Source organism: Procambarus clarkii, chromosome 16, assembly GCF_040958095.1.
Source record: "Procambarus clarkii isolate CNS0578487 chromosome 16, FALCON_Pclarkii_2.0, whole genome shotgun sequence".
Classification (NCBI taxonomy): Eukaryota; Metazoa; Arthropoda; class Malacostraca; order Decapoda; family Cambaridae; genus Procambarus; species Procambarus clarkii.
Genome location: NC_091165.1, coordinates 18118224 through 18136648, shown reverse-complemented (window position 1 = coordinate 18136648; position 18425 = coordinate 18118224). Strand labels below are relative to the sequence as shown.

The window sequence follows — 18425 nt, the reverse complement described above, 5'->3', positions numbered from 1 at the left end:
TCGGCTGCGGTCCCGCATGCGCCTGTTTCTGCGGGACTCCTGGGTCACCCGGCAGTTGCTCGAGGGTTGGTGTAGGAGCCTGAACTTTGCGATGATGGTCTACCCGCCGGGTTGGGTTTGGCTTCGTCGGCTGTTCTGGTTACTTCGGGAACGTCCCTTCCGCCTCTCTCGTGATTGCTGGGTTCGGCCTCCAGGAACCTTGGGTTGGCCGCTGCATCGCTGGCTTCCTCCTCGGGTTTTTCAGGGTTCAGTGCCTTGGCGCCTGCCCGAGCCCTCGCTTGATGTGTTCACAGATGCGTCGTCTCTTGGCTGGGGCTTTATGACCAGTGCTCACCAGGCCGGTCAGGGGCGGTGGGGTCCGTCCTCCCGTCGGGACCACAGCATGATGCGGGAGTTCGTAGCAGTGTGGTTTGCTCTTCAGAGGCTTCGGGTCGCCTGCGGATCGACGATCTGGCTCATTTGGACTGCTCCCCGGTGGTTCATTGCCTGAACCGAGCGGGAGGTGGGGGGGGTCGATGCGGTCCTTGGCTCTTCAAGTAACTCGTCTGCCGAGTTGTTGGGGTTTGGCTCTCCTGGCGGTTCACATTTGGGGTATGTCTAACGCCTTGGCAGACGGGCCTGTCTTGTTTTGTTCCCCTGTCCATGTAACGGACGGTCGACGCAGACTCCTTCCGTTTCGGCACTGTCGCGGCGCCCTTTCCTTTCGGCAGGACTGGTCGAGGTGGGGGTTCCTGTACCTCTTTGCCCCTGTTCAGCTGTTGCTCCAGGTCCTGACTCGCTTGGAGACTTACCAGGGGAGAGTAGTCCTCTTGGCCCTGTGGTGGCCGGCTCAGTCGTTGGTTTCAGGCACTGCTTGCTTGGTGTCCAAACCCAGAGGTTTTCCCATGGCTCCACCTCTTTCAGCAGATCGGACCGGTGCGTCACATGGCTGGTTCGATCTTCTCAAGTCTTCGCGTATGGTATTTTTTACTCTAGTTTATCATCTCTATGGTGATAAAGTGGCTTCCTTGTTAGTATTCCACCTGCTGGCTTCTTCTTGGGTGCAGTATGAAGTTTCCTGGCGGTCCTTCAGTTCCTTTTTGACTCTTCGTCGTTGTGCTTCGCTTTCAGTTTGGGTGGTGGTATCCTTTCTCTTGGTTGTTCCAGGACTCTCAACTTGTGCCGAATATTCGCCTCATATCGTGTGGCACTGGCGCAGCTGCTTCAGCTTGCTTTTGGTATAGATGTTACTTCTGCACTGTTTCGCAAGCTGCCTTGTGCATTGTTTCACCTCTGGCCTGCTCATGCCTCACCTGAGCCATCCTGGTCATTGGACAGAGTGCTCTATTTCTCTTATCCTCGGTTTGTTTTGGCCCCTTCGGTTCAGGACTTGCTCAAAGGCTCTTTCCTATTGGCATTGGCCTCTGGGGGTCGGGTCAGGGAGCTTCATGCTCTCTTACGGGGCAGGGATTTCTGCTCTTTTGGTCGTGGCGCTCGGTTTGTTCGTCTGCAGCCATCTCCTTTCTTTTCTGGTGAAGAATGAGATGGCTGCTTTCTGGAGGGGGTCCTTGGGTTGTTGATGCTTGGTTGATCAGGCCGGGGGTACATCATGCTTTGTCCGGTTGCGGCCCTCTGCCGTTATTTGCGCGCCATAGCTTGTGTCCAGGGATGCGCTATGGGTTGATCAGGTTTCCCTTCTAACCTGTTCTTGGGTGCGGGTCTCCCAGGTCGTCAGCAAGGTTATTAAGGTTAGCCAGCCTGCGGTCTAGCCCCCGTGCCCATGACGTTAGCAAGTTTGCTGCTCTTGCTGCCGTCTTTGGCAACATGTCCTGGGCTGACATTCAGGTGCGGGGTTTTTTGGTGGTCGAGTACATCACCTTGAAACTGACTTCTGTCCTTCCTCAGTTTGTTTCCTCTGAAGTAAGGAAACGGGTGTGTATATATAATGTATATATATAATAATCACTATCACTTGGAAGTAATTTCAGACTGTTAAGTCTTCCCATCTAGGTGCACCTTTTGATAAAATTACTTACTTGGGAGAGAAATCAGGACAGAGTAAAGGAATGCTGCCCAGCAGCAAGACGTTGCTGCTGGGCAGCGTTCCTTTAATCTGTCCAGGGACTGAATGCCGACCCTGCAATAAGCGAGGCCGTCGCTCTATAGACTGTCAGTGGATGAGGTCGCTGGGGATTATGAGTCTCAAGCTTCTAAATACAAAAATACAAATATTTATTCAGGTAAAGTACATACATACAAGGTTTTCTGAACGAGACCAAACTGTTATCATTGGAGGCGCGGAGAGCATACGCTCAACACACCACGGCAATAACCACTAAAACTTTCTTGTCAGGTCGGAAGAGTGCCCACCTGGTGTGTGCTGGTGTGGGTGGGCAGGTTGGGTGGTACATGTGCTACAACTATCCGCAACTAGTCTCAAAGATGGTACTCATCCACTCCCCGCATCCATACGTCATCCGCCAGCATGTCAACTCCTTGTGGATGAACTATTACAAGGCTTGGTGAGTTGTAAATGTCTTTTAATAAAAGGCAATCTTGTTAGCAAATTACATAAATGCTCTTTGATAGTTTTAACTTAATGGTTCTATCACGTGAAATTGTAAAAAAAGAGCAAATGGGTACAAAAAATTAGTCATGTATTAAATCTGAAGATCCTTTAAAGGATACTATAAACATTAATCAAATTCAGTATATCTGTCAATAGTAAGGGTCTTCAAATGTTTTTCATCTGGTATATAGACTAGTTCCATTAGGTCCCAGCGCTCAAAAGCCTGACTTGGCACCGGGAAGGGCGGCTGATGCCCACACCTCGTCTCTGACCATCACAGTAATGCCACACTGTGGAGCCACACTCGGCTTAGTCAACACCTTCCTTGTCCACACATTCAGGGATTTTACCCCCATGTAAAGAATTCGGTCGGCACAAGGCCGTCTTCAAGTGGTTTGAATGCAATGGGATATTTCCCAAAAAATTTGGTACCTCGTAATGGACTATGTGTTTTTTCTCCATCGAAAGACTTGACAATGAGGTCCATGAACATTTTCTAACGTCTCCCAGGGATTTGTGAAGCCACCAGCAGGTTCTTCCTCATAAAGCCTTTAAACTCTTCACAAACTGCACCTCCATCCCACAGGTACTTGTTGTTTGTGCGGCTACCGTTGCTGCCGGAGATAGCAGCGTCCGTGAACGACGTGTGTCTGGTGGACCAGCTCCTCGGACCCCTTGTCAGAACAAAGGCTATCACAGAGGACGAGGTCGAGGCTTACAAGTTCACTTTCTCCAGAAGAAGTGAGGCAGGGATGGATGGGCGGGTGGGGTGTGTTCTGTGGGGGATTTTGCACTAAATATGCTATGTTCGGTAACATTTTCTAGAACATGTGTAGACCTATGCCCGCCCCCCAACCTTCCTGTAACTTAACCACCTTCACCTTCCACTAGAGGACTGGACGGGCTCCATGCACCACCTGCGTCAGCTGGACCTGACGAGGCTGAGGGATGATGAACCTTTCCCTGACGTGATCACCAAACCCACGCTCCTCATCATGGGGGACGCCGACCCTCTACTGCCCCTTGACACCGCCTACCGCTCTGCTGGTAAGTGTTGGTCCCATTTCGGGAACTTCGTATAGTCGGTCCAAAAAATCTCTGAACAAAGGTAAAGTTTCCCTAGATTGAAAACAAGCAAATGTTACACTTAAAAAAAAAAAAAAAAAAAAAAAAAAAAAAGGGGGGGGGGGAGGGAAGGAAGCTGGGCAGAAAGACCAATCAGCCTATTCTCTCATATCTGCAAGATCCATGGAGAGAAGCCTGGAGGCGGGAATCATTCTCCATCTCGGGGAACAATCTAGTAAAATACACAAAATAGTTTTCTTGAAAATATATCTTGCCTTACTAACTTCTTTCTGGAAATTGACCAACTTTTCAGACAAATGACTTCCAGTAACGCAGTATACATGTACCTCATTAACGCTTTGCCGAGGTACCGCATGAATGACTGGCATGGCATAACTATTGTTAACATAATGGAAGCAAAGGGTCATCCTAAACGGAATTGAATCAGATTGGAAAAATATAAATGCAGTACCACATGGCTCTGCCTTGGCCTGCACTGGTATGCGTCAATGACTAAAGGAAATATTAAAAATCATAACATTTGCAGATGAGCCTAAAGTCTATGATAAAATAGGAAGTGAAAACGACATTGAGGCTTTGTAGAGAGATTTACATAAACTCCACAAATAATCAGAACGCCCTGGGATGTAGGGCGTAACAATGAGTATAACTATTATTAACACTACTAGGTTATTTTCTGTATCGGTCTGTTATATAAGCGTTAACATCCACAAGTCATTGAAAGTTGCACAAAAAGTGAAAGCTACAATGAATGAAAACTTGGGCAAAGGATCGTTTGATTATTCCTTTCCCTTAGTGGTTATTAAACTGTAAGTCTTGTTACACCCACGTGTAAACTAGTGTAACTGTAAGTCTTGTTACACCCACGTGTAAACTAGTGTAACTGTAAGTCTTGTTACACCCACGTGTAAACTAGTGTAACTGTAAGTCTTGTTACACCCACGTGTAAACTAGTGTAACTGTAAGTCTTGTTACACCCACGTGTAAACTAGTGTATCAGGCATGACCCCCCCCCCTGTTACACCCACGTGTAAACTAGTGTATCAGGCATGACCCCCCCCCCTGTTACACCCACGTGTAAACTAGTGTATCAGGCATGACCCCCCCCCCCTGTTACACCCACGTGTAAACTAGTGTATCAGGCATGACCCCCCCCCCCTGTTACACCCACGTGTAAACTAGTGTATCAGGCATGACCCCCCCCCTGTTACACCCACGTGTAAACTAGTGTATCAGGCATGACCCCCCCCCCTGTTACACCCACGTGTAAACTAGTGTATCAGGCATGACCCCCCCCCTGTTACACCCACGTGTAAACTAGTGTATCAGGCATGACCCCCCCCCCTGTTACACCCACGTGTAAACTAGTGTATCAGGCATGACCCCCCCCCCCTGTTACACCCACGTGTAAACTAGTGTATCAGGCATGACCCCCCCCCCTGTTACACCCACGTGTAAACTAGTGTATCAGGCATGACCCCCCCCCCTGTTACACCCACGTGTAAACTAGTGTATCAGGCATGACCCCCCCCCCCTGTTACACCCACGTGTAAACTAGTGTATCAGGCATGACCCCCCCCCCCTGTTACACCCACGTGTAAACTAGTGTATCAGGCATGACCCCCCCCCCCTGTTACACCCACGTGTAAACTAGTGTATCAGGCATGAACCCCCCCCCCCTGTTACACCCACGTGTAAACTAGTGTATCAGGCATGACCCCCCCCCCCTGTTACACCCACGTGTAAACTAGTGTATCAGGCATGACCCCCCCCCCCCCTGTTACACCCACGTGTAAACTAGTGTATCAGGCATGACCCCCCCCCCTGTTACACCCACGTGTAAACTAGTGTATCAGGCATGACCCCCCCCCCCCCTGTTACACCCACGTGTAAACTAGTGTATCAGGCATGACCCCCCCCCCCTGTTACACCCACGTGTAAACTAGTGTATCAGGCATGACCCCCCCCCCCTGTTACACCCACGTGTAAACTAGTGTATCAGGCATGACCCCCCCCCTGTTACACCCACGTGTAAACTAGTGTATCAGGCATGAACCCCCCCCCCCTGTTACACCCACGTGTAAACTAGTGTATCAGGCATGACCCCCCCCCCTGTTACACCCACGTGTAAACTAGTGTATCAGGCATGAACCCCCCCCCCCCTGTTACACCCACGTGTAAACTAGTGTATCAGGCATGACCCCCCCCCTGTTACACCCACGTGTAAACTAGTGTATCAGGCATGACCCCCCCCCCCCCCCTGTTACACCCACGTGTAAACTAGTGTATCAGGCATGAACCCCCCCCCCCCCTGTTACACCCACGTGTAAACTAGTGTATCAGGCATGACCCCCCCCCCCCTGTTACACCCACGTGTAAACTAGTGTATCAGGCATGACCCCCCCCCCCCCCCTGTTACACCCACGTGTAAACTAGTGTATCAGGCATGACCCCCCCCCCCCCTGTTACACCCACGTGTAAACTAGTGTATCAGGCATGACCCCCCCCCCCCCCTGTTACACCCACGTGTAAACTAGTGTATCAGGCATGAACCCCCCCCCCCCCCTGTTACACCCACGTGTAAACTAGTGTATCAGGCATGACCCCCCCCCCCCTGTTACACCCACGTGTAAACTAGTGTATCAGGCATGAACCCCCCCCCCCGTTCAAAAGGATATATCTGCTTTGGTCAGTTAATACAAAAATTCTACAAAAGCGACACAAATTCTCCCAGAACAAAGTAAACTTGGAATGGTTAAAGGCCATAGGACTAACTGTACAAACCAGACAGAACAAATTAAGATATTAATCCAGATAATTTCTGTGACAGGTCAAATGTAACGAATACAAGAACACAGATAAAGCTCAACAAGCAGCAATATAGGACAGAAAACGGGAGATGCTTCCTCACTCACAGGGTTATAAATGTATGGAACTGTCTACCTGCCGAAACTGTAAATTCAAACACATTATTACTTCAGTTTAAAATTCGGTTGGAAAAAATCCTCGGGTACAATGGGGAAAGTGAGGAGGGGGAAAGGGGGGATTAAAAAGCCGTTGACATCTTGATCCCAGTACAGATGGCGGTCCTCGGGTAAATTGTCAGTTAAAATGTCAGTCTGAGGCTACTTTTCCTATTGTAGGAGTGCAATCAGTTTCCCGAAGTCTAGCATGTGGGAATGAACTTTGTAAAGGTCGGTTATGTTAATGCAGCAAGTTTAAACTTCTGACCAAATTCTTCACTGTGTGGATGCCCAACCACTTGAACTGGACAGTAGAGAGATGGTCTCGCTTCATGCACGTTGGTGTTCAATCCCCGACCGTCAAAGTGGTTGGGCACCATTTCTCCCCCCATCCCATCCCAAATCCTCATCCTGATCCCTTCCAAGTGCTATATAGTTGATGGCTTGGCACGTTCTCCTGATTATTCCCTTCTCTTCCGTGTGTGGACAGGGAATTGTATGGGAATCGGTTTTCTATATTTTGTAAATAACTGTAGATGTTTGGCAAACTCTTCCTTGTACGTCTCAGGCTCGATGATGAAAGGCTGTTAGGCATGCCAGTGATCCAAAAGTATTTGCTGGTCTTAATGATGGCAAGATTGTTGAAGTTGCCGCAGGAATCGTCATATACACTTGATATCCAGGAGTGGCAGCAGGCAGGCCTTCGTGGGCACTGGGACCATGAGAGATTGTCAACAGAATAATAACCTGTACTTGTCTGATGACTATCGGTTGTAACGGGGGTGGGGGAAATAGCTCTATCTTGTCCATTATTCTACCCCCCCCCCCCAGTTAACTAACGAGGCCGGGGGAAACAGCTCTCTAGTCCGTTATCCCGTCCCCAGTTAGCTAACTATTCTAGAGCACCTCCAGAGTTCCTAAGGTAACCTCTCTCGTTCAACACCTTGTAACCTAGGTATTCGACTACCTAGGTGCTACGACTACAAGGCGCCGTAACTCGATCAGCTACCCGAAACTCTAGAGAGAACTCTAGAATACATTTCACTGCCACAAACGTATAAGAGAAAACGAAAGGAAAGAAATGAATAGTGAAGTAATTAGTGAGGGTTTGGGGTGAGAGGTAGAGAGGTGGGAGGACCGAGGAGGGTCATTAGTTGAAAATGAGAGTTTAGAGAGGGGTGGAGGGAGAGGTGTAGATAGGTAGAAGTAGAAGAGTAGATAGTAGGAGGAGAAATGCTGCCACCATCCATTCTAGACCATTACCTACAAGACAAGGAATGGAACTTGTCTGTATCAAAATATTCTCAAAAGATGTTATTACCATGTATCAACTCCAAACATGTACTCATTAATATCATGAATCCAGTAACCACCGAGGCTTTCTCACCTCAACTCAAAAACTCTAGGGAACACAGTTAAAGCCAATTTAAATCATAATTATATTTCACATAAGTATCATAATTTAAGCAACTCAAATGTTCCAGTTTAATATGCAAAGTGAGTAATCGTCCAAGAATTTGAGAACCCTACAACTTGACTGCCCTTGATCATCACACATATGTAAACACGACCAAGTCACCTTAATGTTCAACTCGCCAAGTGTCTGCCTATAACTGGATAGAGGGGGAGGGGGTCTGTAGTTAAGACTGTCCCGCCCTGCCGGCCGACAGCCTCCCTGCTAGGCCGTCTTCTCTGCTCTCCTGGCTGCTGTTCTTCTCTTATTGCTCATGCTCTCGAATCGATAGCTCTTAGAGTATATATTGGGGAACCTAGTAACTAACTCCACCCACAAGTAGATAGCCTCAGGCACTCTACCAAGCCACTCCTTAAACGTCGGCATGTTTGAAGGCTACCAGGCTCCAATTATAAGATTAGCAGAAGCAAGGGGAAATTCTCATGATCTGACCTCAGGTCACTTGAGGTCATTAACGCTAGAGGTGTGAGACTCGGGTCGACCAAACTGGCGCCTTCTCAAATCCTTGTCTGACTCATATATATCTATGTATTTTAAATACAACTAAACCAAACGCCTTAGTGTTACATGGTGCCAAGTAGCTGGACAAAGATGAGGCACTCTGACCTTCCCATTATCCTACAGAGTACGTGGAGAGGATCACCATCAAGCCAGTACCCGGCTCTGGGTACCTATCCCACGTGAGCCGGGCGCCCCAGGTGAACGAAGTGGTCACAGAGTTCTTGCGGGAACTGCCCTGGAGGCCGCTCTCCCCGCTCGAGCCGGCAGCGAAGTCCTCCTCCCTCGTCGGCCGGGTGATGGGGGCCAGCTTCGCCGCCGTCACCTCCACCGTCAACAAGTTAGTCGATACTATAAAGTTTGATACCGGTTACATAATTTGTTACAGGGAGAAATTCTTGGTTTTAACTTTTCAAGAGTTAAATGTTAAAATTGTGCTCTTGCACTTGTTCGTAAGTATGCTGGCGAGTAGCAGAGAAGGGTGCTACCGGTTAGTGTGCAACATAGCGCAACTTGATCTAGCAACACACCTGTATCAGTTTTAAATATTCTATCATTTACACTAAAATTGCTGTACGTTATAAATGGAACTGTGACAGATGTTTCTTGCAACGGTTTCTACTGACGCGAGACACTGATGATGGCAAGCAGTGAACACCAACTTTTTAGGAAGTTGCAAAGGATATAAATGGCATGTATATAGCAGTATGTCAGTGGTTAAATGTCAGTTAAGGGAGGAGAAAAGTAGGAGAGGGTATGAGGGTCTTGCAACTGGGGTAGGATTGGGGGGAGGGGGGGACTACTGAGCTAGGGACGAGTCAGAAGTGTTCTTGAATTTCTTGCCAAAGTTTTTATAACCTGACAGGACCTCGGGGGCCCTGGAGATGACGCGATCCCTGCCCGGAGGCCTGATGAGCGTGGCCCAGGCGTCCTTCAAGGTGGCAGAGTCCAAGCTGGGGCTGGATAATATCTACTGACCTGACTGAGGAGCTTCACTAAAGAAGGCTTCGTGGCGAAAACCGACATTTACTGAGGAAGATCGTCAGATTACACTCTAAAAGGAAAGAGTTCCGCTGGAGTCATTTTTAACCGAGTAGGATCATCTAAATTTCTTTTAATGGAGGAAGGATACAAGAAATGTCTTTTAAAAATGGGAATTTTCCAATAAAGAAAAGGCTTCCAGTATTGGCGGCTTTAAAAGGTGCTACATTGTGATACCAATTTAGTTTGGCCAGGTATGCAATATTCATAGATTATTTTTGGTACTTTTAAAAATAAATTACTAAAAATATAAGCAAACTTGGAGGAGTGCTGGACGACAACGCAAGAGCGAGCTAGAGGAGTGGTTTAAAACCTGTAGTGTAAAGTCTACTTTTAAGGTGAATTTCGACTAAAATAAATACAAACGTTGAGAAGTGCAACAACAAACCTGATGGCAAACATTGTAGACAGATGAAGATCTTGCCAATAATCGCACTGAAGAATTTAGTTGTAACTGAAATATTATTTATTACAGCCGGTAATGTTTAAAGTGAAAGTGGCTAAGAGCAGCTGTACTCTTGGTGTCTAGTCTACCTCTCCAGGATGGCTGTTGGTCTTAAACAGGTGAATCAAACAGAATCACTGAGCCCCATACCCTACCGAGTATGGAAGATACACTTTCTTTAATATATAAATATTAGCTAAGGAGCAGTGCAAAGTCTGGGTGAAGACATTTATGGTAAAGTGAGTTAATCTTGTAAACTAATATACTAATTAGCCATATGAGAAGGGGGTCAATGGGTTCTGACCAGAAATCCACTCAAGCATATTGAATTTGACTTGCTTCTTTCAAACTTTATAAGATTTGAAGCTTTGCTATTTGCATGTTAGAGTACATGTAGGTTTTTGCTGTACTGTGAAATGACCTTGACACACACACACAATGTCTACAAGGGATGTTATGGAGTGTGAGGGAGAACTGACTGACTGGCTAGCAGGATTGGGGGCGGGGAAGGGGCGATTGGTGTCCTTACGAGATGGGGGGGAAATCTTGAGATGGACAATTAGGGGTGTGAAGGAGGGAGAGGTAGCACCAGCCCAAGAGGGTTGGAGTAGGTTTTCCAGACCAACACTGGCTGCTCCCTTGTAAATTTTACTTTTATCATACTTAATAAAGTCTGTCTGGTTCTCACTGACGGCTCTTGTTTATAAAAATAAACTTTTGTTGATTTACAATAAAAAATCTATATAAAGTAATAAAGAAATTTTAGTTTTACCCAAAGTAAGTGTGTGTGTGTGTGTGTGTGTGTGTGTGTGTGTGTGTGTGTGTGTAACGGTGACCTGGTGAGTGTCTTGGGCACAGTGACCCTTGCCAGAGCACCGTAGCTTCCCACACTGATCTGTTAGCATCGTCTACGATCCCATGTCAATCTTGGAGTTCATCACCACTGCAAACATTCCTGAACTATGAATGATATATTCTGGCGAGGTAGCGTGTTTTTACACTCACGACCATAACTAATGATTAGATTCGGTAACTTCATAACATTTTTACATTCTCCATTTGCCCTGGTGTCGCTAGTGTGCCTATATTCTCTCATTACGTCCCCTCGTATGCGCCATTACCGGGTAGTTAAGGTGGCTTCTGCTCCCATCACCATGCTGTGCTGGCGTGCGACCGAACACCCATCTAGGAAGGAGTCTCACTGAAATCGAGCGCCCACTGGAGGGGTCATCGTGAGGTTGTCATGTGTGGGTGGCACGTGTTTATCAGGACCTAGGCATGAGGGGCAATAGCATTTTCCCGTTGTTGAGATCGGCCTCTTCTTTAAGTTGGAGTGCCTTGAAGGATTACTACAGTCTGCACTCATTCACGCTCGGCCCTCAATTCTCACATCCTTGGTAGATAGTATTCCATGGCACCGGGGTCCACTTATTTCCATTTTATTTAATATTTGAGTTTTTTTCCATCTTCTGGATGCTTTTCTATTTCCCCTCGTGGGTACTGAATGGAACAGACCCGTATCGTACTGTCAGAAGTGTAAAGATTTTCTAACACATTTTGTTTACGCATTGTTCCATCCTCGATGAGGTGGATTTCTTTGACATTATTCGCCGTAGTCGAATAATGTTTTCGTGTTGATATCCTGAGTGGTATTTGGGACCTTCTGACATTCCGGCGATATTGACTCTGCTAAATTGTCTTACCGGCTATGTATCATTTTGTAATTGCTGTCGCTTACGCAAAATAAATTACATCTAGGCACTTATGAATATTGTGACAGACGTGACAACAGTCTTCCGGCTTAGCAAATTCAAGTAACTTATTTTCTCACTGGTCCGTGTGGCAGGTTGCCAGACTCAAGAGTCTTCCCCCCCCCCCCCCTCCCCTACCTCAGGAGGGCCCGTTTCTTCATTACTGAGGGAGGGGGAAGCTCTCTGCTGGCTCCACGGCTTCTGTTGTTGGGACTAATCGCCGCCCGCTGTTCACCCTCTCCATCCTCCCCTCCCTCTTGCCAGTGTGATCAATTCTTCGTTTGTGAGAATTGGTAGAAAATTGTCAGAACAGTGCAGTTTGGCCTACTGAATACTCGGGGGGGGGGGGGGGAATGCGCAAGCCATCATAACTGCCCTTGGCTCAACTCTCATGCCATCTGACCTCGTTCAGAGTCTGATAGCATTTTCATTCTTGAGTTTGAAAGTGTCCTCGTGCTGAAGGGAATGAGAAATGTAATGAAATACTAGTTACCTCCACACGGGTGACCGACGAGGGGGAATGCACTGAAAGCAGTAGTTGTGGACGCAAACTCCTCCCCACACAAGGAGCTCGACCTCTGATCACCGCAGTCACTGTTGGGTAAGCACCATCACCATCACTATCACCATCACCGCCGCAACAATCACCACCAATGGTTTAATTTTCTTAAAATTGTAATATGTTGCTGCTTCAAATAAGTAAAGTCATTAAAGCTAAACACCAAATATCGCAGGAGTTTAACTTCCCCCCCCCCCATGATGCTAAAGCACGAAGACACACATTCACTCGCACTGTCTGCAACATGCACGAAGGTGAGCTCACCGTACCTTCAATAGGAAGGCAATATGTCTGGTTCACCGAGGGAGGCGCACCATCTCTAGACAAAGTGGGCGATGCATCAGCGTCGCGTCCGCAGGCCTCCCGAGGCACGGGGGACATGCATGGGTGCCACCTGGAGAAAGCGGGAGGAACATTTGTCTATCCGAAAACATCTGAAGGTCGAGCATCGCCTCATCAGTCAGTTTCCCGTCTTCTAGCGTGCCATCCATGACAATGAGCTGGAGATTGTTGGTTTGGTGTACACAAAAGTAGTCGAAGTACGAGGTTTGTTGCGGCCATAACGTCAGTAGGAGCCAGTCCTTCCCTGGCGAAGTGCCAGCCGCGGCGAACGTCGCCGCCAGAGTATAGTTCCATCAGCGGCGTCTGTCATGTCTTCACCGTGCACCATCCCCCCCCCCCACCCCCCAGGCTTGTCGAGGGGCCTTCTGCAGGAGGGGCACCAGCAGGGTCTCCTAGTAAAAAATTCTTACTCTCATCATCAAGCATTTACGCAACTACTTACGAAACCTTTACATCTTCCCTCAATCATGGCGTCTGTTTTAATTTATTAACCTGTTTACAAGGTTCGAAACCTCTCAACGTATGGTGGTTATGAAAATCTCGTAGCGATCATAAGCTATTTAATAAATGTTAACAAATCCACCATGATTATGGAAAGATTAACAGGTTTCGTAAGTGATTGCGTAAATGCTTGATGAATCCTGACCTGCTGATGAATGAAGGTGTTGTCCCTCCCGCTGGAGGTCATCACGCCGGGTGGTGTTGAGCCGCCACCTGCCTCCACCATCGTGGCAACAGTGACTACTGTGACCTAATGTGGTGTCAGTGGGAAATTGGAAAACTCATAAACACTTTTGAAGATATTTTTTTTTACATAGAGTACAGAGACAAACGAATTCAGACTCCTATTGGTAGGCCGAGAGCTTTCCCTTCCCATAGCTCAAGGTAAGCCTTGCCCACTAGTTTTCCCCCTGGAATACGACCCGCCAATCGTTTAACAACCAGGTACAGTTACTGCTGAGTGAACAAAGGCGAAGAGTAGAGGACTGACGTCTAGCAACCGTACCTAAGTCAATGTCCATTCCATCCAGTGGTCGGCCCCAAAGACGCATTCATCAATTTTAACATTGTTCATTGAAAATAGGAATTTTCTCGAATATAAATTAATACTATTAGAAAATTGTGCATATTTAGGTATTGGTTAGGTTAGGTGTTGAGGCTCTGCTGGCGATTATTTGTAGTACGTGGGTGAAGCATTTACAGCGTTGTGGTTAAACAAAAGTCGTCAGTGAAGCACTTGTTCCGGACGTGTTCGAACGTCATCAGTTGAGTCGTGTGTAAACCGTTTTTTATTCATAAACAGGGGGTTTGGCGGGTGCATGGAATCACTTTTGGGTCTTTGTTTGGAGGACGGGCTGCACACACGACTCAGAACTGATGACGTCCGAACACTTCCGGAACAAGTGCTTTGCTGACGACTTTTGTTCAAACCACAACGCTGTAAATGCTTCACCCACGTACTACAAATACAAATGATCGCCAACAGAACCTAAACACCGAACCTAACCAATGCCTAAATATGCACCATATGCTAATATATAATAATTTATATTTGAGAAAAGTTATGTTTGGAATGAACAGCATGTTAAAATGGATGAATGCGTCTTTCGGGTCGACCGCTGGATGGAATGGACCTGGTTTGAGGATAGGTTGCGTGCAGACACTCGAAGGGCCGGGCTTAAAGCAGGTTTATTTCCTGCAGCTAATACAATTACTGGTTCCTGGCTTGGTGCCTGTTGATAATTACTTAATTGCTGGTAAAGTCTAATCAATCATGAGAGTTGGGCAAGACCAGAAGGTAAAGAAAGGAATAGACCCGCTTGAAATTTTCTGGTCAAACACTGCTGGAGGTCTCTACCCAACACGGCGTCGAGGTCGCTTAAGGCAACATTTCTTGTGTTTACATCTGCTTAACGTTTGCCGGGCTGTTCCACCTCTTTCCTCTTACCCCCCCCCCCCTCTCCTGCCTCACAGGCTCAGTCTCCTCCTTCACTTGCCTCTCTAACACTGCCTCCTTCCTCACATCTCCAGCACTGCCTCCTTCCTCACATCTCCAGCACTGCCTCATTCCTCACATCTCCAACGCTGCCTCATTCCTCACATCTGCAACACAACGCCCTCATGAACTTCTACGTTGCCTATACCCCCTCTGCTTCCGTCTCGTGTACCTTTGCCCTAACATTCACCATCACCTCCACTAACCCCACACCGCCTCTACCTCTCTCCTTCTCATCTTCACTTTCACCGCCATCCTTCTTCTTGTGTCCTGACCTGGTCTGACCAGGAGCGCCATGTGGCAATACTAATAGTTAGTGTTCCCAGCTGTACCCTGGTACTAGGGACAGTAGTTAGTGTTCCCAGCTGTACCCTCGGTACTAGGGACAGTAGTTAGTGTTCCCAGCTGTACCCTCGGTACTAGGGGCAGTAGTTAGTGTTCCCAGCTGTACCCTGGTACTAGGGGCAGTAGATAGTGTTCCCAGCTGTACCCTCGGTACTAGGGGCAGTAGTTAGTGTTCCCAGCTGTACCCTGGTACTAGGGGCAGTAGATAGTGTTCCCAGCTGTACCCTCGGTACTAGGGGCAGTAGTTAGTGTTCCAAGTACTTGGCGTTTTTTCAAGATTCCTCTCTTATAAAAATTTATTTTCTGGGTGTACCTCCCTCGGGGTTTATATTGTCCGACGCAAACGTGGACATATAACCTGTCTTCAGGCCAAGCTCGTTAAAGATGCGGCCGTCCTCAAGACGCGTTCATCAAATTTGAACGTACTGTGTATTAAAAAGTAAATTAATTTTCATTTATGATGTTGTTTTAGATTCAGCTACTTAGAACAAAAAGTTCCAAGTAGCACGGGCTGTGGTGAGCCCGTGTGTACTCACCTAGTTGTACTCACCTAGTTATGCTTGCGGGGGTTGAGCTCTGGCTCTTTGGTCCCGCCTCTCAACCGTCAATCAACTGGTGTACAGATTCCTGAGCCTATTGGGCTCTTATCATATCTACACTTGAAACTGTGTATGGAGTCAGCCTCCACCACATCACTTCCTAATGCATTCCATTTGAGTGTGTGTGTGTGTGTATATCTATATATATATATATATATATATATATATATATATATATATATATATATATATATATATATATATATATATATATATACACACACACATATACGCAAACAAGCCTGAACGGTCTCCAGGCATATATGCAACTGAAAACTCACACCCCAGAAGTGACTCGAACCCATACTGCCAGGAGCACTCTGCATCTGGCGTACAAGATACCTTAACCACTCGACCAACACGACCGAACAAATGAGGATGGTAGCCGAGGCTAATTCCCCATCCCCCCCCCCCCCGCCGGCACTCTGATGGTAATCTTGGGCATGGTATTTTATCAAATCACCTCAGAGTAATTTGATCAAATTACCATCAGAGTGCTGGCAGGGGGATGGGGAATTAGCCTCGGCTACCATCCTCTTTTGTCCGGTCTTGTTGGTAGAGTGGTTAAGGTGTCCTGTACGCCAGATGCAGAGTGCTCCTGGCAGTATGGGTTCGAGTCACTTCTGGGGTGTGAGTTTTCAGTTGTAATTTATATATATATATATATATATATATATATATATATATATATATATATATATATATATATATATATATATATATATATATATAATATAAAGTTCTATGTATAGTTAGGTGTTTAGGTTCTGTTGGTAATTATTTGTATTGGAATAATGTGGGTGAAGCATTTACTGAGATGCAATTCAAACCGAGGTCGTCAGAAAAGCTTTGTTCGAGAAATGTCCAACCACTTGGGTCGGACGGAAGAGCGACAGTCTCGCTTCATGCAGGTCGGCGTTCAATCTCAGACCGTCCAAGTGGTTGGGCACCATTCCTTCCCCCCGTCCCATCCCAAATCCTTATCCTGACCCCTTCCCAGTGCTATATAGTCGTAATGGCTTGGCGTCCCCCCCCTGATAGTTCCCTTCCCTTCGAGAAATGGTCGAACATCTTCGGTTGAGAGTCGTGTGTAAACCATTTTTTCATTCATAAACAGAGGGTTTGGTGGCTGGATTAACGAACATTTGTCCTTTGTTGATGAGGACTGGCTGGAACATAATGGCATTAGCTGTACAAACGACAGCAAGTAACACGGAAGGTCTTCCACACTCTCAACAGAGGATCATTCAGGAGCTACACAGTATTATACGCAACAGACTGTTTTCACAGCTGAAGGAGCCGAGCTGTGAAGTCAAGCTGAGTGGGGCTCTGTCTAGCAAACAATCGAATAAAGGAGACATGATCGCAACATACAAGTTAATGACGAGGATAGACGAATTAGACAGGAACAGTCTCATCAGATTGTGGAACAATCTATTCCAATCTAGTCCCGTGAAATAGAATAAGGAGGACACGGGAAGAAGAGCGAGAAAGCATTTACATGGGAACGGAGTTAGTAGAAGCTGCCACAAAGCTGCAAGGACAGGTACCAGGAAGCAACAGGTAAACCAAGGACATGCCAGGTACTGGGTAGCCACGAGGGAGGGCCATGTCCGCTACTGACACAGACCGGTGCACTCGTATACACGTGCACGAACCACACATACACTCACTTCTAAACACACACACACGTACACACATTCTTAAAACGTCCTTCCTCCTCCTCACTGCACCGTCCTACACACCTGCTTCCTCTCACACACTTCCTCCTCCCCAACACTGCCTCCATACCCACACTGCCTCCTCCCCCCCCCCTCCCCACTACCTGCTCCCACACGCTGTCTCCACCACACTGAATCATCCTACACTCTTGCCTCCTCCCCCCCCCCACAATACTTCCTCCCCCTCCCCCCACACTGCTTCCTCTCCCATACTACCTCTTCCTTCATACTGATTCCTCCATCCACTCTACCTCTTCCCCGAGAAGATATGATCACAACATACAAGTTACAGAGCGGACTTGACAGCGTTGACAAGATATGCCTCGTTTACATTGAGAGAAAGTAGGACGAGAGAACAAAATGGAAAATAGCGAATCGAAGGCATGTAAGGAAATGCTTGTACCCTTTACAGGTGGTCAAGAAGTGGAATGCTCTGAAGGACGTTGCGGAAGCCACCTCCATCCACAACTTTAAGGCCAGATCGACAAAGAACTCGAATGTCAGAATAGTGAAGTTATAACACAACAAGACTGGTAGGCGGGGCATGGAGAGCTAGACCTCACCTCCCCCGTAGTCACTAATAGGTAAACAGTGATAGGGAAGACCCTCCACAACACCATCACTATCACAACACAACACCATCACAACACAACACCATCACAACACAACACCATCACACCACCACCACCGCATCACAACACACCACCATCACAATACAACACCGTCACACCACACCACCGTCACACCACACCACCACCACAACACCATCACAACACAACACCATCACACCACCACCACACCATCACAACACAACACCATCACACCACCACCACACCATCACAACACAACACCATCACACCACCACCACCGCATCACACCACACCACCGTCACACCACACCACCACCACAACACCATCACAACACAACACCATCACACCACCACCACCGCATCACAGTGCTACAGTGAAACACAAGGAAGCTCAGACGGAAAGGGAAGGACCCGCAATACATGATAAAAACTTGTAAGTGTTGGACAAAAGCCTATCTGACGAGGGTG

The 18425-nt window shown here is 47.3% G+C and overlaps 1 protein-coding gene across 2 annotated transcripts in view; it reads left to right on the top strand.

Moving 5' to 3' along the window:
- Positions 1 to 10815, top strand: part of LOC123760089 (epoxide hydrolase 4) — a 33184-nt gene extending 22369 nt beyond the window's left edge. The window contains exons 4-8 of one of the 2 annotated variants that reach the window (XM_069325293.1): positions 2333 to 2501; positions 3135 to 3289; positions 3440 to 3595; positions 8696 to 8909; positions 9435 to 10815. In XM_069325293.1, the coding sequence (XP_069181394.1) occupies positions 2333 to 2501; positions 3135 to 3289; positions 3440 to 3595; positions 8696 to 8909; positions 9435 to 9546 (806 nt within the window). In that variant the 3' untranslated portion in view covers positions 9547 to 10815. Of the gene's footprint in view, positions 1 to 2332; positions 2502 to 3134; positions 3290 to 3439; positions 3596 to 8695; positions 8910 to 9417 lie in introns of both variants that reach the window. The other variant, XM_069325292.1, reaches the window with a different exon arrangement.
- The last annotated feature ends 7610 nt before the right edge of the window (positions 10816 to 18425 follow it).